The 23739-nt window shown below is 45.6% G+C and overlaps 1 protein-coding gene across 5 annotated transcripts in view; it reads right to left on the reverse strand.

Annotated features, from left to right (window-relative positions):
* Positions 1-1494: 1494 nt before the first annotated feature.
* Positions 1495-23739, reverse strand: part of EHBP1 (EH domain binding protein 1) — a 249130-nt gene continuing 226885 nt past the window's right edge. For all 5 annotated transcript variants that reach the window (XM_075266974.1, XM_075266972.1, XM_075266971.1 and 2 more), the window contains 2 exons: positions 4135-4249; positions 1495-2571 (listed from right to left, as the gene is read on the reverse strand). In XM_075266974.1, coding sequence (XP_075123075.1) covers positions 2481-2571; positions 4135-4249 — 206 coding nt within the window. In that variant the 3' untranslated portion in view covers positions 1495-2480. The remainder of the gene's footprint in view (positions 2572-4134; positions 4250-23739) is intronic.

A 23739-nucleotide genomic window follows, 5' to 3' on the forward strand; every position in this document is an offset into this window, starting at 1 on the left:
TTTTTAAAACTTTCTGCATGTAAAATATCAACGAAATAAATCTAATATATGTGTAAATATAATAAGTACGAGGCAAAACTTCTCAAAACCATCGAAAATGTAGAAAATCTGAAAGTATTACCGGGAATATCTGAAATGGAAACTTCTTGCTCCAGGACTGAGCCCTGACAGGAGACCCTGCTATGTCCACCCAGTGATCTCTGTACTCACTCTATCTATCTATCTATCTATCTATCTATCTATCTATCTATCTATCTATCTATCTATCTATCTATCTATCTAAACATATAATAGTTTGTTGTACTATTACACCACTACATGTAATGCAGCACATGCAGGAGTTGCCACCTGTTCACACTGGGATGAGACCAGTAAGGCCTTTGTATACTTGTATACTTCTTTCTGTCTTTCTCTGTCAGACCTGACTCTCACATAGACTTTGCATTGATGTCTTTATACATAAACCTGCAGGATCTAGGAGGGAATGTAATATATGGATTATATAGGGATATATTACCTTAGTTAAGAAATATCACTATATACAGTAAGAGGATATAGATTGTTAGTGATAGTATATAGTCTAAGCAGAAATGGATACACAGAACTTTCCAGGAATCTTGTAATGAAATGGTTTGTCTGCTACATTTATTTTAATTGTTACCCCAGAATGTAAATAACAAAATATAAGACCCTTCAGATGTGATACATAGTAATAGTGTAAGTAACAATGTGACACAAGGTCTATGGACATGGCAGAGAATCCGACCCCTGTATCTGGTGATTACAGGCCCTTATATTTATATAGCCAGCTATCTATCTATTTACAGTATCTATCTACAGTATCTATCTATCTATCTATCTATCTATCTATCTATCTATCTATCTATCTATCTATCTATCTATCTATCTATCTATCTATCTATCTATCTACAGTATCTATCTATCTATCTCCTATCTATCTATCTATCTATCTATCTATCTATCTATCTATCTATCTATCTATCTATCTATCTATCTAATATCTATCTATCTCATATCTATCTATCTCATATCTATCTATCTATCTATCTATCTCATATCTATCTATCTCATATCTATCTATCTATCATATCTATCTATCTCATATCTATCTATCTATCTATCTCATATCTATCTATCTATCTCATATCTATCTATCTATCTATCTATCTATCTATCTATCTATCTATCTATCTATCTATCTATGCCCTATCTATCTATGCCCTATCTATCTATCTATCTATCTATCTATCTATCTATCTATCTATGCCCTATCTATCTATCTATCTATCTATCTATCTATCTATCTATCTATCTATCTATCTATCTATCTATCCATGCCCTATCTATCTTCTATCTATCTATCTATCTATCTATCTATCTATCTATCTAGACACATATTATGTAGGATTTATGATACAGACGCTCCTACATACACTTTAACCCCCCCCCTTAATAAACCCCCAATAATACGGTAAGAAATATTCTGATTTTATTGAAAATTGTATGAGACAGTAATAAATAAACAGTTGCACCAATGTGACATGATGTATATTCAGACAGGACACATTATAGATCATACCGGTACAATGTGGCATGACACATGAAGAACTTTTTTTTTTTTTTTTATTTGTTTTTTTATTTTTTTGCAGAAATAAATAGCGACGGCCTCGTAAGCGAATAATAATAATAATGGAGAGTTTCAGTCGTAGTTAAAAGCATGAAATAAATAGGTTTCTCCCACAGACGGTTGAAGCTTCTGACTGGGTAATGTAAACTGCATTAGGTTTGAAGCCAGACGTAATATGGAGGGGCTTGTGGGTAATCTAGGACACGCGGCTCCGTCCTCTGGCGGAACAGACAAGTATTTCATGGATTTGTGGAGAATATTATGGAAAATAGCTGCTCAAATAAACGCCTGGAAATCGAGCCGGGCAGGTAAACCAGCTGACATAGCGATAGAAAATGGCAGGACGAGGTGAGGACACGGATGGAGACGCCGCAGTCTCTGCTGTAGCTCAATTAAAACAATATTCAGCCGCTCTGGCGAGATCTCTGCGACCGTCTCTCGTATCTCGCCAGGCGACTGCTAATGGAAGAAAAGTTGCTTGGAGAAGTCCCTGGGCCGTACAACAGGTGGCCGCCTCCGTGGATCCGGCTTCAGCGTGCGTTACTGACTCCACGACAGCGGTGCATTAAAAAAAAAAAAAAAAAAAGCATTCGTTTAACCCCATCAGTGCCAGAATGCTCTTGCAGTCTCTACAAAACGCAGAAGTCGGGTTAAAGTCAAACATGTCAGAGCAACAAAACCCAAAATGATTATATTTAAAACTGTTGCGTGTGACTCGGCCGCTCCTCGCAGGCTCCGGCACAGGCTTTATACGGCGCTTCCAGTCACTCGGTGAAACCCTGACGCACAAGGGATTATGGGCCGGAGCGGCGGCGTTCCCAGACACCGGTGGTCACTGGATTAGACATTTCTCTTCTTTCTTTGTCATTTTGCCTTTGTTCTGCTCTAGAGTCCGCTCTAAGTGTTCCTCCTCTTCCTCGGCCCTGTAATAAAGACGTACAATTGTCAGAAGTCGTCAGAAATGCGGGAGATTGTGCGAAGGTTTCCGTCATTTACAGCGCTCAGAGAATTCAGGAAAGTGACAATTATAGTATTAAGAGAAAAAACAGGGAAAAAGATGGAGGAAAAAATAGGAAAAATAGGGGAAAAAAAAACACCTTAAGTGATATCTGCCTTAGATATATATATTTGTGTTCTATGTTATTCTCTGATATATTATATACTCACTTAGTGCAAGTGGGGGTCATATAAAGGAGCACAAAATATGCTGGAATGTAATAGAATATAATAATATAATGTAATAATATAATATAATGTAATATAATGTAATCTAATGTATAATATAATGTAATAATAGAATATAACGTAATGTAATATATAATATAATATACTGTATATTGTATATGTCGTCCGTTCATGCCTGGAGGCCTCGAGCACCAGGACAGCAGACGCGGAGGCCGCAGATATTCTCTTAGTCGTCTCTCTATAGCCGGGTCTATGTGATATATTCCAAAGGATTGCTGTATATGCAGATACCATATACACTGATCTATAGACATAACATATAATACATAATACAGACATAACTCCTTCTCTTCTTTGCGACTGAATTTTGACATAATGCTAAATTATCTCACATATGGGATTATTACAAAGACTGTAAATCTGGTATAACACGGCAGATTCTTGTTATAATAATAAACCCGCTTTGCAGATTCACTTCCGTGTCTGTGTTTCTATTCTCCGTCTATTACTATTGAGCTCATGTCCCTTCACGTGTCCGTCTCTACTGCCCGGCCATGACATGCTGTAGTAATAGCTCACATGGACTGTATACGGTGCAATCCCATTATAGAGACTGACTTGTGACATCCGCGGCCGACAATATATTTATCCTGAAGCCCTTATAGTGTATGAGCCGTATAACAGACACAGTGATGATGCAAAAAGTAGTAAAACATCCCAATAAATCCAATATAGGTCTAACTTACTACAAGCCGGGCCGACATGAAGAAGTGGACTGTGTCTGGCGGGGGCCATGGGGGGCGGCTCTGAAAATCTTACAGGTTACCAAGTGTTGGGCTCCCCGTCATCATATCCATCAGGAATATTTTATATCTATGTCATTATCCATGTTACAGGGCTGGGCCTTCTGCCGGTTAAGTGAAGCCTAGGCTTTTATAGGTTTAGTTGAGTTGGACCATGAAGGGTCCGGGGCCGGTAATCTGTCCGATGGCGGCTTATGTGGGAGATGTCAAAATACAATCTCCACATTTGCAGGTTTCCTTCTTGCTTCCATATGTTTTCCATGTTTTCCCACCTGTAAAGCTTTCCCTGACTGTAAAAGTTAGCAAGAAGCCTATGACCGGCCATAGGAACATTGTGGCCCCCAGGTCGGCCCTTCCATCAGCTCTTCCACACTTCTAATACTGGCAGTAATGTTGGCCGATGTCCTCGTGTCATGACCGATGGTATCAGACAGACGGATGGGTTTATATACTTGATACATGTGTATTATATACTATATGGCGTCTACATGAACTTACTCCTTCTCTTGGGCATCCAAGTCTCTGACCAAGGCATCGCGCTTGTTAACCAGGATAACCAGTTCATCCAGTAGAAGTTGTTCCCGCCTCTTCTGGGCTTCAGTTTTTTGCCAGTCTACAAGACACAGTGTCGTACATCAGACAAGGAGCCAACAAACAATCCGCTGCAAGTATTTTATGTCACAGACAATACATGAGAGCGATTCAGTGAGTGCACAATATTCTGTACGCTGTGTATATACAGTATATATATATATATATATATATATATACACCCCCAAGGCTGTGCACAAGGCTCGGGCACCCATCACTACAGGAGTTTGCACGGCCATACAGAGGGGTCTGCAGACGCACCGCCGCTCCGGGGAACCACTTTCGCATTCTCAGGTTGTGGAGAAGCTACTTTTTTTTTTTAATTGCAGATGTTGCCAAAGATTCTGCAGAAGGGAGGAGTGCGAGGCTTTCCTTCATAGTCTCCATTTCTTCTGAAGTCTCTCTCTGCTTTGGCACAAAACAAAATGCAGCAAAATCTGCAACAAAAACAGCTTTCCTGCATTATGTGGCCGCAGCTTTACACAGAACCTTTCCCCATCTCCAACAAGTCCAGCTCTAATAGCTGCTGCTCCACCGATTCTGGGACAGTTGGAATCTTCTCTTTACCCCCCCCCCCCCACAATTCCTGAGCTTTGCTGTTAGTTTTGGTGTCTGATATATTATTTAGTCTCTGTAGTGTCAGGGGGGCAGGGTCAGCAAGAGCAGGGGTGTCATGCTGAGCTCTGACATTGGCTGCCCCTGATTGGAGCTCTGAGTCACACCCCCACCTGACCCCACCCACCTGACATTACAGGGTTACATAGCACATCAGGCACCAAAACTACCTGCACTTGTTACTCAGGAATGATGGGGCTAAAGAGAAAATACCAACTGTGCTCCAATAAGTGGAGCGGTTCCTATTAACAGATGCAAAGGCCTTGAATTGCAATGCAAATGAATGGGCAGCCATATAACGCCAGAGCGGCCCTCAGTCCTGGCACATAAGGGGGGAGTCCTGTACTCGGCCTCATCATCTACACCTTCCATATTTATTACAGCACATAGTTTATGTAACAGCAGATAATCTCAATTACAATGACTCGAATCTAATCTTACAAGAATCCCTTACACTCACCCCGCCCCTGTAAACACAGAATTTGGGGGTAACATAAGGCTTATTGTCCCTATAGAACCATTTATTATGTAACCAGTAGGAGGTGCCGTAGTGGGGAACAGACGGGGCCGCAGACGTTCCTGTAACAGGTCTAGGATCATCACTGGGGGGCTGCTGGATGGAAAGACCCCGACAGATCCAACGTCCAGTGACCTTATTAGGTGCAGAGATGATCCATGAACTTGTATGAGCTACTAACACGGGGTCCATAGAAATCACGCGAAGGTAAATCCGGTCTCCATGGCCCAGTCACCTGATGCGTCGCCTCCCTTATATCTCTGATTATTAAACCTATAGACTGAATATTTCATGCCACAGATATTACTCGGGGGTCTGTTTGGCCGGTCCTCACCCCCCTGGTCACAGACCCCAGTTCTGATACAAATGTAACGCAGATAGTTGACGTGTTCTCCCCATATTTCTGTGGGTTCCTCCGGATTCCCCGGTTTCTTCCCATATCCCAGAAACCGATACTGACAGGTAAATTCGGCTTCCTGACCCTTGTGGGTGTTGGGGCCTGTGTGGCCCTTACTGCCCCCCGACTCCACATCGCTCCCTGCGCTTGTCATTGTCACCGTGTCCTGCCCCATTACTAATGGTATTACCTGGTGTCAGGAGGCGTCTTCCCTAAATCTAACCCTGTGTGTGACATCCGAGCTCGGGGTGAGGGGCTTCTATGAGACCCGCCGTCACCTCTACATGTAGAGTCTCTGATATTCCACATCTGCATCTCTGAATGGAAACTTATTTGATTTGATTTTCTTGTATAAAATATAAAGTAACAGAAGATTTGATACAAAAATAACAAGTTCCGTCATCGCCTTCATTATCTGATCAGAAAAACATCCCCAAATCTAAGAAGCCTCCTGTCCTGGCCGTGACGATGGCGCCGCGATTGTGTTTGGTCTCTGTAGACACTTCCCCGTCACAGACAAGTAAGCGGCATCATCGCCCTGATAACGCGGCGCTCGCTCGCTCGCAGAATCCACAGAACAGATCACTTCTCCTCTCAATTTGTTGTTTTGGGAGAAAACGCCAGAACAAAGGTCTGAGATAATCCGGATCCGGGGCGAGCGGCTGCAACAGGTTTTCTGCCGCATTAGACGGATGTGCAGTGACCTCCGAGCTGAGGACAAGTCAGAGCCTGCGCCATTGTTATGTCCTACTATACAGGTATATAATGTGATCACATGTGTATTATATTACCGATATATGTCACCACATAGAGCCGGCGCAGCGCGAATACACGGGAGCCGCCCCGTACTCAGTCTCACATCACGCTGGCTATTGGGGAACAGTCTGCGGTATCTCACACTGGGATCCATATACTGCACAGTCACATGAAAGGGAAAAACTAATCGCCTCAGACAGTAAAGCGAAAATCAGAAAAATCCGGAATATTCTTCTGTAATCGACGAATTATTAACAATTTCCCTCAAAGACACAAAAAACGGTAAAAAGAAAGGAAAGAAGTCTGAAAGTGAATCTCCACCTTGTAAGAAAATGTCATTTCTTCATGTCTGATATAAAGCGCTGATATGTATACAGTATATATATAATATAATTCTTACAGTAGCCAAGACTCCAAATTATCTGATACAGAGATCCAGATATAGAGCGAGATACAGAATCCATTATATCTCATCGGTAGCCATATCCAAGAGCAGGAAAAGATAGAGGAGAGAAGCTGAGCTGTGTAATATATAGGGGTATATGATAGAGGAGAGAAGCTGAGCTGTGTGATATATAGGGGTATATGATAGAGGAGAGAAGCTGAGCTGTGTGATATATAGGGGTATATGATAGAGGAGAGAAGCTGAGCTGTGTGATATATAGGGGTATAGGATAGAGGAGAGAAGCTGAGCTGTGTGATATATAGGGGTATATGATAGAAGAGAAGCTGAGCTGTGTGATATATAGGGGTATATGATAGAGGAGAGAAGCTGAGCTGTGTGATATATAGGGTTATAGGATAGAGGAGAGAAGCTGAGCTGTGTGATATATAGGGGTATATGATAGAGGAGAGAAGCTGAGCTCTGTGATATATAGGGGTATATAATAGAGGAGAGAAGCTGAGCTGTGTGATATATAAGGTTATATGATAGAGGAGAGAAGCTGAGCTGTGTGATATATAGGGTTATATGATAGAGGAGAGAAGCTGAGCTGTGTGATATATAGGGGTATATGATAGAGGAGAGAAGCTGAGCTGTGTGATATATAGGGTTATATGATAGAGGAGAGAAGCTGAGCTGTGTGATATATAGGGTTATAGGATAGAGGAGAGAAGCTGAGCTGTGTGATATATAGGGGTATAGGATAGAGGAGAGAAGCTGAGCTGTGTGATATATAGGGTTATATGATAGAGGAGAGAAGCTGAGCTGTGTGATATATAGGGGTATATGATAGAGGAGAGAAGCTGAGCTGTGTGATATATAGGGGTATATGATAGAGGAGAGAAGCTGAGCTGTGTGATATATAGGGTTATATGATAGAGGAGAGAAGCTGAGCTGTGTGATATATAGGGTTATATGATAGAGGAGAGAAGCTGAGCTGTGTGATATATAGGGGTATATGATAGAGGAGAGAAGCGGAGCTGTGTGATATATAGGGGTATAGGATAAAGGAGAGAAGCTGAGCTGTGTGATATGTAGGGTTATATGATAGAGGAGAGAAGCTGAGCTGTGTGATATAGGGTTATAGGATAGAGGAGAGAAGCTGAGCTGTGTGATATATAGGGTTATAGGATAGAGGAGAGAAGCTGAGCTGTGTGATATATAGGGTTATAGGATAGAGGAGAGAAGCTGAGCTGTGTGATATATAGGGTTATAGGATAGAGGAGAGAAGCTGAGCTGTGTGATATATAGGGTTATATGATAGAGGAGAGAAGCTGAGCTGTGTGATATATAGGGGTATAGGATAGAGGAGAGAAGCTGAGCTGTGTGATATATAGGGGTATATGATAGAGGAGAGAAGCTGAGCTGTGTGATATATAGGATTATATGATAGAATAGAGAAGCTGAGCTGTGTGATATATAGGGGTATATGATAGAGGAGAGAAGCTGAGCTGTGTGATATATAGGGTTATAGGATAGAGGAGAGAAGCTGAGCTCTGTGATATATAGGGTTATATGATAGAGGAGAGAAGCTGAGCTGTGTGATATATAGGGGTATATGATAGGAGAGAAGCTGAGCTGTGTGATATATAGGGTTATAGGATAGAGGAGAGAAGCTGAGCTGTGTGATATATAGGGGTATAGGATAGAGGAGAAAAGCTGAGCTGTGTGATATATAGGGTTATAGGATAGAGGAGAGAAGCTGAGCTGTGTGATATATAGGGTTATAGGATAGAGGAGAGAAGCTGAGCTGTGTGATATATAGGAGTATATGATAGAGGAGAGAAGCTGAGCTGTGTGATATATAGGGGTATAGGATAGAGGAGAGAAGCTGAGCTGTGTGATATATAGGGTTATATGATAGAGGAGAGAAGCTGAGCTGTGTGATATATAGGGGTATAGGATAGAGGAGAGAAGCTGAGCTGTGTGATATATAGGGGTATATGATAGAGGAGAGAAGCTGAGCTGTGTGATATATAGGGTTATAGGATAGAGGAGAGAAGCTGAGCTCTGTGATATATAGGGTTATATGATAGAGGAGAGAAGCTGAGCTGTGTGATATATAGGGTTATAGGATAGAGGAGAGAAGCTGAGCTGTGTGATATATAGGGTTATATGATAGAGGAGAGAAGCTGAGCTGTGTGATATATAGGGGTATAGGATAGAGGAGAGAAGCTGAGCTGTGTGATATATAGGGGTATATGATAGAGGAGAGAAGCTGAGCTGTGTGATATATAGGATTATATGATAGAATAGAGAAGCTGAGCTGTGTGATATATAGGGGTATAGGATAGAGGAGAGAAGCTGAGCTGTGTGATATATAGGGTTATAGGATAGAGGAGAGAAGCTGAGCTGTGTGATATATAAGGTTATATGATAGAGGAGAGAAGCTGAGCTGTGTGATATATAGGGGTATATGATAGAGGAGAGAAGCTGAGCTGTGTGATATATAGGGTTATAGGATAGAGGAGAGAAGCTGAGCTCTGTGATATATAGGGTTATATGATAGAGGAGAGAAGCTGAGCTGTGTGATATATAGGGGTATATGATAGGAGAGAAGCTGAGCTGTGTGATATATAGGGTTATAGGATAGAGGAGAGAAGCTGAGCTGTGTGATATATAGGGGTATAGGATAGAGGAGAAAAGCTGAGCTGTGTGATATATAGGGTTATATGATAGAGGAGAGAAGCTGAGCTGTGTGATATATAGGGTTATAGGATAGAGGAGAGAAGCTGAGCTGTGTGATATATAGGGTTATAGGATAGAGGAGAGAAGCTGAGCTGTGTGATATATAGGGGTATATGATAGAGGAGAGAAGCTGAGCTGTGTGATATATAGGGGTATAGGATAGAGGAGAGAAGCTGAGCTGTGTGATATATAGGGTTATATGATAGAGGAGAGAAGCTGAGCTGTGTGATATATAGGGGTATAGGATAGAGGAGAGAAGCTGAGCTGTGTGATATATAGGGGTATATGATAGAGGAGAGAAGCTGAGCTGTGTGATATATAGGGGTATAGGATAGAGGAGAGAAGCTGAGCTGTGTGATATATAGGGGTATATGATAGAGGAGAGAAGCTGAGCTGTGTGATATATAGGGGTATAGGATAGAGGAGAGAAGCTCAGCTGTGTGATATATAGGGGTATAGGATAGAGGAGAGAAGCTCAGCTGTGTGATATATAGGGGTATATGATAGAGGAGAGAAGCTGAGCTGTGTGATATATAAGGTTATAGGATAGAGGAGAGAAGCTGAGCTGTGTGATATATAGGGGTATATGATAGAGGAGAGAAGCTGAGCTGTGTGATATATAGGGGTATATAAGAGAGGGAGAGAAGCTGAGCTATGTGATATATAGGGGTATATGATATCACACAGGTCAGCTTCTCTCCCTCTATCATATATTCATAGGGCAGGTTCACTTTACATAATTTATGGCGCCCCCTAGAGGAGATTTGGGAGTTACTGCAAACTGCTTAATGGATTATGATTATTCAATCCAGATGAAACTATAAGAAGATCTGACCAGTCACAGATTTGGTTCATTTCCGTGGACATTTAGTATAAATACACATTGACCATAAGACACGCGCGACCTCTTCTAAGTGTTCCCACCGTTATTGTATAATCACAGGCTTAACCCCTGTAGTAATGTGCGCGGCCCCCCGGGACACAGACGTCCTAAATATGAGATACTGAACCGCACATATCCATTTTGTTTGCCAAGAAGATTATGGGCTGATGCGCCGTTAGTCCTCAGGAGAGGTGTATGGGGAGGCGACACGAAAAATTGTGACTATGGGGAGGCGACACGAAAAACTGTGACTATGGAGAGGCGACACGAAAAACTGTGACTATGGGGAGGCGACACGAAAAACTGTGACTATGGAGAGGCGACACGAAAAACTGTGACTATGGGGAGGCGACACGAAAAACTGTGACTATGGGGAGGCGACACGAAAAACTGTGACTATGGGGAGGCGACACGAAAAACTGTGACTATGGGGAGGCGACACGAAAAACTGTGACTATGGAGAGGCGACACGAAAAACTGTGACTATGGGGAGGCGACACGAAAAACTGACTATGGGGAGGCGACACGAAAAACTGTGACTATGGGGAGGCGACAGGAACAACCGTGACTATGGGGAGGCGACACGAAAAACTGTGACTATGGGGAGGCGACAGGAACAACCGTGACTATGGGGAGGCGACACGAAAAACTGTGACTATGGGGAGGCGACACGAAAAACTGTGACTATGGGGAGGCGACACGAAAAACTGTGACTATGGGGAGGCGACACGAAAAACTGTGACTATGGGGAGGCGACACGAAAAACTGTGACTATGGGGAGGCGACACGAAAAACTGTGACTATGGAGAGGCGACACGAAAAACTGTGACTATGGAGAGGCGACAGGAACAACCGTGACTATGGGGAGGCGACAGGAACAACCGTGACTATGGGGAGGCGACACGAAAAACCGTGACTATGGGGAGGCGACAGGAACAACCGTGACTATGGGGAGGCGACACGAAAAACTGTGACTATGGGGAGGCGACACGAAAAACTGTGACTATGGAGAGGCGACACGAAAAACTGTGACTATGGGGAGGCGACACGAAAAACTGTGACTATGGGGAGGCGACACGAAAAACTGTGACTATGGAGAGGCGACACGAAAAACTGTGACTATGGGGAGGCGACACGAAAAACTGTGACTATGGGGAGGCGACAGGAACAACCATGACTATGGGGAGGCGACACGAAAAACTGACTATGGAGAGGCGACACGAAAAACTGTGACTATGGGGAGGCGACACGAAAAACTGTGACTATGGGGAGGCGACACGAAAAACTGTGACTATGGAGAGGCGACACGAAAAACTGTGACTATGGGGAGGCGACACAAAAACTGTGACTATGGGGAGGCGACAGGAACAACCATGACTATGGGGAGGCGACACGAAAAACTGTGACTATGGAGAGGCGACACGAAAAACTGTGACTATGGGGAGGCGACAGGAACAACCATGACTATGGGGAGGCGACACAAAAAACTGTGACTATGGAGAGGCGACACGAAAAACTGTGACTATGGAGAGGCGACACGAAAAACTGTGACTATGGGGAGGCGACACGAAAAACTGTGACTATGGGGAGGCGACACGAAAAACTGTGACTATGGAGAGGCGACACGAAAAACTGTGACTATGGGGAGGCGACAGGAACAACCATGACTATGGGGAGGCGACACGAAAAACTGACTATGGAGAGGCGACACGAAAAACTGTGACTATGGGGAGGCGACACGAAAAACTGTGACTATGGGGAGGCGACACGAAAAACTGTGACTATGGAGAGGCGACACGAAAAACTGTGACTATGGGTAGGCGACAGGAACAACCATGACTATGGGGAGGCGACACGAAAAACTGTGACTATGGAGAGGCGACACGAAAAACTGTGACTATGGGGAGGTGACAGGAACAACCGTGACTATGGGGAGGCGACACGAAAAACTGTGACTATGGGGAGGCGACACGAAAAACTGTGACTATGGGGAGGCGACACGAAAAACTGTGACTATGGCGAGGCGACACGAAAAACTGTGACTATGGGGAGGCGACACGAAAAACTGTGACTATGGGGAGGCGACAGGAACAACCGTGACTATGGAGAGGCGACACGAAAAACTGTGACTATGGGGAGGCGACAGGAACAACCATGACTATGGGGAGGCGACACGAAAAACTGTGACTATGGAGAGGCGACACGAAAAACTGTGACTATGGAGAGGCGACACGAAAAACTGTGACTATGGAGAGGCGACACGAAAAACTGTGACTATGGAGAGGCGACAGGAACAACCATGACTATGGGGAGGCGACACGAAAAACTGTGACTATGGGGAGGCGACACGAAAAACTGTGACTATGGAGAGGCGACACGAAAAACTGTGACTATGGAGAGGCGACACGAAAAACTGTGACTATGGGGAGGCGACACGAAAAACTGTGACTATGGAGAGGCAACAGGAACAACCATGACTATGGGGAGGCGACACGAAAAACTGTGACTATGGGGAGGCGACACGAAAAACTGTGACTATGGAGAGGCGACACGAAAAACTGTGACTATGGGGAGGCGACACGAAAAACTGTGACTATGGGGAGGCGACACGAAAAACTGTGACTATGGAGAGGCGACACGAAAAACTGTGACTATGGGGAGGCGACACGAAAAACTGTGACTATGGAGAGGCGACACAAAAACTGTGACTATGGGGAGGCGACAGGAACAACCGTGACTATGGGGAGGCGACAGGAACAACCGTGACTATGGAGAGGCGACACGAAAAACTGTGACTATGGGGAGGCGACACGAAAAACTGTGACTATGGGGAGGCGACACGAAAAACTGTGACTATGGGGAGGCGACAGGAACAACCATGACTATGGGGAGGCGACACGAAAAACTGACTATGGAGAGGCGACACGAAAAACTGTGACTATGGGGAGGCGACACGAAAAACTGTGACTATGGGGAGGCGACACGAAAAACTGTGACTATGGAGAGGCGACACGAAAAACTGTGACTATGGGGAGGCGACAGGAACAACCATGACTATGGGGAGGCGACACGAAAAACTGTGACTATGGAGAGGCGACACGAAAAACTGTGACTATGGGGAGGCGACAGGAACAACCGTGATTATGGGGAGGCGACACAAAAAACTGTGACTATGGAGAGGCGACACGAAAAACTGTGACTATGGAGAGGCGACACGAAAAACTGTGACTATGGGGAGGCGACACGAAAAACTGTGACTATGGAGAGGCGACACGAAAAACTGTGACTATGGGGAGGCGACACGAAAAACTGTGACTATGGAGAGGCGACAGGAACAACCATGACTATGGGGAGGCGACACGAAAAACTGTGACTATGGGGAGGCGACACGAAAAACTGTGACTATGGAGAGGCGACACGAAAAACTGTGACTATGGGGAGGCGACACGAAAAACTGTGACTATGGGGAGGCGACACGAAAAACTGTGACTATGGAGAGGCGACACGAAAAACTGTGACTATGGGGAGGCGACACGAAAAACTGTGACTATGGAGAGGCGACACAAAAACTGTGACTATGGGGAGGCGACAGGAACAACCGTGACTATGGGGAGGCGACAGGAACAACCGTGACTATGGAGAGGCGACACGAAAAACTGTGACTATGGGGAGGCGACACGAAAAACTGTGACTATGGGGAGGCGACACGAAAAACTGTGACTATGGGGAGGCGACAGGAACAACCATGACTATGGGGAGGCGACACGAAAAACTGACTATGGAGAGGCGACACGAAAAACTGTGACTATGGGGAGGCGACACGAAAAACTGTGACTATGGGGAGGCGACACGAAAAACTGTGACTATGGAGAGGCGACACGAAAAACTGTGACTATGGGGAGGCGACAGGAACAACCATGACTATGGGGAGGCGACACGAAAAACTGTGACTATGGAGAGGCGACACGAAAAACTGTGACTATGGGGAGGCGACAGGAACAACCATGACTATGGGGAGGCGACACAAAAAACTGTGACTATGGAGAGGCGACACGAAAAACTGTGACTATGGAGAGGCGACACGAAAAACTGTGACTATGGGGAGGCGACACGAAAAACTGTGACTATGGGGAGGCGACACGAAAAACTGTGACTATGGAGAGGCGACACGAAAAACTGTGACTATGGGGAGGCGACAGGAACAACCATGACTATGGGGAGGCGACACGAAAAACTGACTATGGAGAGGCGACACGAAAAACTGTGACTATGGGGAGGCGACACGAAAAACTGTGACTATGGGGAGGCGACACGAAAAACTGTGACTATGGAGAGGCGACACGAAAAACTGTGACTATGGGTAGGCGACAGGAACAACCATGACTATGGGGAGGCGACACGAAAAACTGTGACTATGGAGAGGCGACACGAAAAACTGTGACTATGGGGAGGTGACACGAAAAACTGTGACTATGGAGAGGCGACACGAAAAACTGTGACTATGGGGAGGCGACACGAAAAACTGTGACTATGGGGAGGCGACACGAAAAACTGTGACTATGGAGAGGCGACACGAAAAACTGTGACTATGGGGAGGCGACAGGAACAACCATGACTATGGGGAGGCGACACGAAAAACTGACTATGGAGAGGCGACACGAAAAACTGTGACTATGGGGAGGCGACACGAAAAACTGTGACTATGGGGAGGCGACACGAAAAACTGTGACTATGGAGAGGCGACACGAAAAACTGTGACTATGGGTAGGCGACAGGAACAACCATGACTATGGGGAGGCGACACGAAAAACTGTGACTATGGAGAGGCGACACGAAAAACTGTGACTATGGGGAGGTGACAGGAACAACCGTGACTATGGGGAGGCGACACGAAAAACTGTGACTATGGGGAGGCGACACGAAAAACTGTGACTATGGGGAGGCGACACGAAAAACTGTGACTATGGCGAGGCGACACGAAAAACTGTGACTATGGGGAGGCGACACGAAAAACTGTGACTATGGGGAGGCGACAGGAACAACCGTGACTATGGAGAGGCGACACGAAAAACTGTGACTATGGGGAGGCGACAGGAACAACCATGACTATGGGGAGGCGACACGAAAAACTGTGACTATGGAGAGGCGACACGAAAAACTGTGACTATGGAGAGGCGACACGAAAAACTGTGACTATGGAGAGGCGACACGAAAAACTGTGACTATGGAGAGGCGACAGGAACAACCATGACTATGGGGAGGCGACACGAAAAACTGTGACTATGGGGAGGCGACACGAAAAACTGTGACTATGGAGAGGCGACACGAAAAACTGTGACTATGGAGAGGCGACACGAAAAACTGTGACTATGGGGAGGCGACACGAAAAACTGTGACTATGGAGAGGCGACAGGAACAACCATGACTATGGGGAGGCGACACGAAAAACTGTGACTATGGGGAGGCGACACGAAAAACTGTGACTATGGAGAGGCGACACGAAAAACTGTGACTATGGGGAGGCGACACGAAAAACTGTGACTATGGGGAGGCGACACGAAAAACTGTGACTATGGAGAGGCGACACGAAAAACTGTGACTATGGGGAGGCGACACGAAAAACTGTGACTATGGAGAGGCGACACAAAAACTGTGACTATGGGGAGGCGACAGGAACAACCGTGACTATGGGGAGGCGACAGGAACAACCGTGACTATGGAGAGGCGACACGAAAAACTGTGACTATGGGGAGGCGACACGAAAAACTGTGACTATGGGGAGGCGACACGAAAAACTGTGACTATGGGGAGGCGACAGGAACAACCATGACTATGGGGAGGCGACACGAAAAACTGACTATGGAGAGGCGACACGAAAAACTGTGACTATGGGGAGGCGACACGAAAAACTGTGACTATGGGGAGGCGACACGAAAAACTGTGACTATGGAGAGGCGACACGAAAAACTGTGACTATGGGGAGGCGACAGGAACAACCATGACTATGGGGAGGCGACACGAAAAACTGTGACTATGGAGAGGCGACACGAAAAACTGTGACTATGGGGAGGCGACAGGAACAACCGTGATTATGGGGAGGCGACACAAAAAACTGTGACTATGGAGAGGCGACACGAAAAACTGTGACTATGGAGAGGCGACACGAAAAACTGTGACTATGGGGAGGCGACACGAAAAACTGTGACTATGGAGAGGCGACACGAAAAACTGTGACTATGGGGAGGCGACACGAAAAACTGTGACTATGGAGAGGCGACAGGAACAACCATGACTATGGGGAGGCGACACGAAAAACTGTGACTATGGGGAGGCGACACGAAAAACTGTGACTATGGAGAGGCGACACGAAAAACTGTGACTATGGGGAGGCGACACGAAAAACTGTGACTATGGGGAGGCGACACGAAAAACTGTGACTATGGAGAGGCGACACGAAAAACTGTGACTATGGGGAGGCGACACGAAAAACTGTGACTATGGAGAGGCGACACAAAAACTGTGACTATGGGGAGGCGACAGGAACAACCGTGACTATGGGGAGGCGACAGGAACAACCGTGACTATGGAGAGGCGACACGAAAAACTGTGACTATGGGGAGGCGACACGAAAAACTGTGACTATGGGGAGGCGACACGAAAAACTGTGACTATGGGGAGGCGACAGGAACAACCATGACTATGGGGAGGCGACACGAAAAACTGACTATGGAGAGGCGACACGAAAAACTGTGACTATGGGGAGGCGACACGAAAAACTGTGACTATGGGGAGGCGACACGAAAAACTGTGACTATGGAGAGGCGACACGAAAAACTGTGACTATGGGGAGGCGACAGGAACAACCATGACTATGGGGAGGCGACACGAAAAACTGTGACTATGGAGAGGCGACACGAAAAACTGTGACTATGGGGAGGCGACAGGAACAACCATGACTATGGGGAGGCGACACAAAAAACTGTGACTATGGAGAGGCGACACGAAAAACTGTGACTATGGAGAGGCGACACGAAAAACTGTGACTATGGGGAGGCGACACGAAAAACTGTGACTATGGGGAGGCGACACGAAAAACTGTGACTATGGAGAGGCGACACGAAAAACTGTGACTATGGGGAGGCGACAGGAACAACCATGACTATGGGGAGGCGACACGAAAAACTGACTATGGAGAGGCGACACGAAAAACTGTGACTATGGGGAGGCGACACGAAAAACTGTGACTATGGGGAGGCGACACGAAAAACTGTGACTATGGAGAGGCGACACGAAAAACTGTGACTATGGGTAGGCGACAGGAACAACCATGACTATGGGGAGGCGACACGAAAAACTGTGACTATGGAGAGGCGACACGAAAAACTGTGACTATGGGGAGGTGACAGGAACAACCGTGACTATGGGGAGGCGACACGAAAAACTGTGACTATGGGGAGGCGACACGAAAAACTGTGACTATGGGGAGGCGACACGAAAAACTGTGACTATGGCGAGGCGACACGAAAAACTGTGACTATGGGGAGGCGACACGAAAAACTGTGACTATGGGGAGGCGACAGGAACAACCGTGACTATGGAGAGGCGACACGAAAAACTGTGACTATGGGGAGGCGACAGGAACAACCATGACTATGGGGAGGCGACACGAAAAACTGTGACTATGGAGAGGCGACACGAAAAACTGTGACTATGGAGAGGCGACACGAAAAACTGTGACTATGGAGAGGCGACACGAAAAACTGTGACTATGGAGAGGCGACAGGAACAACCATGACTATGGGGAGGCGACACGAAAAACTGTGACTATGGGGAGGCGACACGAAAAACTGTGACTATGGAGAGGCGACACGAAAAACTGTGACTATGGAGAGGCGACACGAAAAACTGTGACTATGGGGAGGCGACACGAAAAACTGTGACTATGGAGAGGCGACAGGAACAACCATGACTATGGGGAGGCGACACGAAAAACTGTGACTATGGGGAGGCGACACGAAAAACTGTGACTATGGAGAGGCGACACGAAAAACTGTGACTATGGGGAGGCGACACGAAAAACTGTGACTATGGGGAGGCGACACGAAAAACTGTGACTATGGAGAGGCGACACGAAAAACTGTGACTATGGGGAGGCGACACGAAAAACTGTGACTATGGAGAGGCGACACAAAAACTGTGACTATGGGGAGGCGACAGGAACAACCGTGATTATGGGGAGGCGACACAAAAAACTGTGACTATGGGGAGGCGACAGGAACAAACGTGACTTTGGGGAGGCGACACGAAAAACTGTGACTATGGGGAGGCGACAGGAACAACAGTGACTACGGCCGACCACAGAATGGAGTAGAAGGAACTGATCCAGCCCTATGCTACTAAGAAAAGAGGTCACGGACGGGCCTGGCTACACGGGTTTGGAGACGGGTGATGTGTCGTGTGTATTCCACGTGTTACAGCCAACACAATAAGCTCAACGATATGACATCACTTGAGGCGACCATATTCTCCCTACATAGCTGTTTAGCTCTGGCGAGCTCATCTCCCTTCGGAGTAAAACAATCGGACATGCTGACATCCAACATGCCTGACCCCTCCTATTACATTGGGGCCTCTAATTCATGTTTTTGAGGGTCCCTTTTAATTGGAAAACACAAATCCAGGAGGTTAACCAATGTCCGAAAACACATAACATTTATTGTAATAACCTTCTACGACCTGAAGACACAGAATCGATATTTGCATTGGTTCATCCGGTCTTTGGTTCCATCGTAGGCCCAGAAGAACCAAGTAAACAATGAAGACAAATCTGACGAATGTTGGACAATGTTGGAATCCGATGACCACAATGGGGTCCGTCAGATCCCCCCGACCTGCAGGACCTCTTCGATCGCTATTTCGGATGGATGTGGTAGAAGCTCCAAACAGAGATGTGACCATGGCCTAAGAATTTTGCTGAAACTTTTATACATCCCCCTTATTCCAGAAAATCTTACTTTAGAATTTTCTGAATTTCGGGAGTGTAACTCCGGGGAACCTCTCAGAATAATAAGACGGTCACACATACTGGAGGTGACTTCGTCGGTCTGGTGTCCGTGCGGCCTCTAAACGTTATCAATCTTTCACAGCAGCAAAATCAGGAAATTGACAATTATTTGTTTTAACCCTTTCCTAGCCCCCACCCCCTGCAGCAAAGAAACTAAAGAGTCCCTGGGGCAGAGGAAGGGTTAAATAGCCCGGGCGCGTTTCCCTAGTCAAGTGCCCTTTTGCACAGCGAGTCGTCGGCAGGGGCTTGTAGCTGTCCATCATCCCTTGCACTTCTCCGCCCCTCTCATTAGGAAGGTAAATAATGGCGAGAAGTAGAATTAGGTGATGAGGGAGATAGCAGAACAAATAAGGACCAGGAGGAGAAACAGGACACCAGCTTAAAAAATCCATAGCCAGCGACTCCAGCAGCGTCTTCTCCCCCCATGCACCTTCCAAAAAAGCAGAGTAAAGAGTGTGTGCAATCCTTTTGGATTAGTCTCTTCTCTCTCCATTGCCCTGGGCAATCATGTTAAAACTCACATGGCTGGTGCTTATTCAGATAAACCTAACAATGCACACCAGCGGTTACCATGTGAATCTTCACAAACCACACAAGAATGTGCCGCTTCAAATCCCCATGACCCTCCTCCAAAGGCAAATTTATTCAAGACAGCACACATCTCTGCGGCTCTGCGAGAGCCAGCGCGACTAGTGGGAATTCCACCTTGTATCTCCACTTTAGAAATTAGATGCAGCATCATGTCAGATAGAACAGCGACAGGACGACGACTTAGGAGAACTCGGATAAAAAGTTGGGGTTTTTTTCGGATTGGAAACTTTAAGGTTTTAAAAAATTCCTCATTGTCTCAGCGGCCGGACTGAGCGCTGACGTCTACCAGTGAGATATACGGCATGGCGCCAAAGACAGGAGCCTGGTCAGGAATATGGAATCCCAGTGTACGGCATTAAAGGGGAGGTCTACAGAAAACAAAAAACTAACAAAAAAACTGATGCAAATGGTGCAAACTAAAAAAAAATAATTAAAAAATGACAAAATCCTCGCCTCTTCTTTCTCCAAGTGACCCCGCACCCGTGTTCCCGCTGTCCTCGGACTACAGGCAACTTGTTTTTTGTTTGCATTTGCAATGGCTTTAATTTTTTTTTTTTTTAAAGGTGGATAATCCCTTTAAGAGACTTCAGGTCATGTCTTGAATCACAGACTTTCCTTCAAACGGAACAAAGATTCCGATTTTGCCCCATTAAAGATTGCACCCAGGGTTCGCGCCCCATTAGATTTAGGACAAATAAGCCGACCTAAAAACTATTTCCAAAATTCTTTGGTCGGTTTTGAGAACTGCAAAGAGAAGAACAGTTGTCACAAATAAGAGAATACCTGGGGACAGGATTAGGGACATCGGACAGGACCAAGACCCCTCCCCTAAATACATGTTCATAGGCTGTAGAGGTATGTCAGGCATCTCTCTCCTATCTCTTCAGGTCAAAAAGATTTTCTGCAGTAAAGTGTCACTGACTGCAGCGCTGCAAAGTGATTGGGTAATAGGTTGCTTTATGGTAGTGCTGTCAAGTCTGGGTGAAGGAGACGGTTCCCAATTTACTAATTGCAGCAGCCGCTTCTTCACCACCTATTGAAGTAAACGGGTAATTTATAATTAGTGGAACATCTCCCACTTTTTGGTCTCATTTACTAAACAGGAGAAATTGTGATAAATCACCTGATGGGAATTGGGATTCCAAAGTTTTAAGATATTTTGGCTTAATGATGGCTAAAAACAATAATTTTAGTGGATAGGCCATCAGTCTAATGGGTCAACCCTACTGACCGAGCCACCGGTGCCCCTGTCAGTCTAATGGGTCACCCTACTGACTGAGCCACTGGCTCCCCTTTGTCCATCTAATGGGTACGGGTATTCCATTTTTTCTTTGGCAGATGTTGGGGACAGGAGGACTGGGCTGTTGGATTTGACTTGTCATCATGCTGATCTTTTTGTTCTCTTGTACAATAGGGTAAGTTTTTAGTTTTTTCCCCACATTAGTTCTTCTATAACGAACATTCCTAAAACTTAAGGTGGCAACACCAACACAAGTCCAGTAAAGTAAAACTGTCTTAGATCTTCCTGCAGCTTCACAAACAGATGTCTGCAGATAACCACTCACACTAGACTTGAGTTGGACAGACCTGATGATTTTGGGGGGATCTAATGTGTATGAACAGGTTTGGGCATATTAAACGTTACTAAATTAACTTCTTTGCTTTCAAGACGCTGCTAAAGGGGTCTACAGAGGTCATCTCACCTGACCCCTATATAAGCACATGCATGCTCAGCCATAGCAGGCGTCATATGTAGGGGGAGGTCGGAGGAACGGCTGTCGGCGCAAACACTCATTTCGATGACAGCTAATAAAAGCGCCGGATAGAATCTTAGTAAATAGGACAAATTTATTGGTGTTTTAGTATCACAGGGGAGAACATGGTACAGTCCAGCAGTAAATGGTGCAGGGAGGGGATGTGATATATACAGTATATATATATATATGTGTGTGTGTGTATGATAGACATAATGTCATTTGTGTGCAATGTATATCCTGACATACATATAAAGGTTTCCTATGGGTTCTCGAGTTCGCATCTATAGCAGGATTGCACCTTGTCGTATCTTCATTCAGCCTGGCCCAATATCACCTGCATAAAAGGTGCATGTGGATAAGTGCCGGGTTTCAGGGTGTCATTGAGAGTCCGTTCAGTGCCACGACTCATAGGCCACGCTATAATGATATGAATATCAAGCCTTGGGACTCTTTGGGATACCAGATCCACATCTCAATATCTGCCTTGTTATAATATGTTATAAAAATACAAAATACATTGCTGATGTCTAATCTCTGCTGCGAGTCCTCCGATTCCAGGGCCATTGCTCCCGTACAGCATTTTAACATTCAGCTTTTTGACAGCAGTAACTCGGAGAAATGTGTGATTTTATCTGACCCAAATAATATGCTTGACGGCGAGTCCTGCCGAGGGAGCACGGGCAGAGAATGATTGATTTACAAGAACCTTGGGATTCTTCAGATGATACCCAAAGACTCCTGATCTCACAATTCGCACTAAAGTATTCAGCCATTTACCAAAGTATTTAGTGAAAGTGGAGCGAAATGGCGTAATAAAGAAAATCAGCCAAAAAGGAGGAGGCGCTGGCGATCGGTGGCGTCTCCTGAGAAGGAGCCTGCGGCAAGTTGTTACTCAGGAATAACCTCAGATAATAGAGCAGGATTTCTGCAAACCCTTGTTTACTGCCTGGATGCAAAACTCTGCAAGCTTATTATTAGTGGCCGAAACGGGGAGAAGGGTCCGCCCACCCGAGGAGAAGTCAACCCTGGGATTTGTGGTCCGTACAGAGCATGAGAATGGGAACTGGTGAAGCTTTCAGGCAGCTCAGATGAAGAAGATCTATATAGAAGTCACTTATATATACAGTATCTATTATTATAATGAAATGCTAGAAGGGTTGCACAGGATTAAAAAACATGGCTGCCTTTTTTCCCCACAAACAGTGCCACGCTGGTCTACAGGTTGTAGGTAGTATTACGCCTCACCCTCATTAAAGGGGTTTTCTGGCCCCAAAAGGGTTTTTTTTTATACTGAAGACCTATCAATGGGATCGTGGGGATTCAACACTCAGATACCGCAACAATTGGCCGTTCCAAAAGCAGCAATGAGCCGATTCAAGTACGGTAATAAGTTCAGAGCTGCAGCATCGGGTGCCATTACTATAGAATGGATGAGGCTGAAGTTCTACACCTATTACTGGGTGGTGCCGGACCCCCACTGATCAGATACTCATGGTCTACCCTGTGGATACCTCATTTGGATATAAAATGCTGTTGGGGTGCTTTCCCTTCTTGGTTTACTCTCTCCCCTCTTCTTTTGTTTCTTGCTCCCCCTCAATTCCCTGCGTGTCCTCTACCCCGATCCAGGGGAGTTAATGCTATATTTATTCCTTGGTCATCTGCTTTCTCTTTTTATGGTTGTACCGAGCTCTGGTTTTTCTTTGTTTTCCCTCCATTTTACTATTAAAAAATGCAAAAAACCCCCCAAAAAACCAAACGCCACAAACCCTTTAAGTTCAATACAATGGTGCAGAAATTCCCCA

The sequence above is a fragment of the Leptodactylus fuscus genome, chromosome 3 (genome assembly GCF_031893055.1).
Source record: "Leptodactylus fuscus isolate aLepFus1 chromosome 3, aLepFus1.hap2, whole genome shotgun sequence".
NCBI lineage: Eukaryota > Metazoa > Chordata > Amphibia > Anura > Leptodactylidae > Leptodactylus > Leptodactylus fuscus.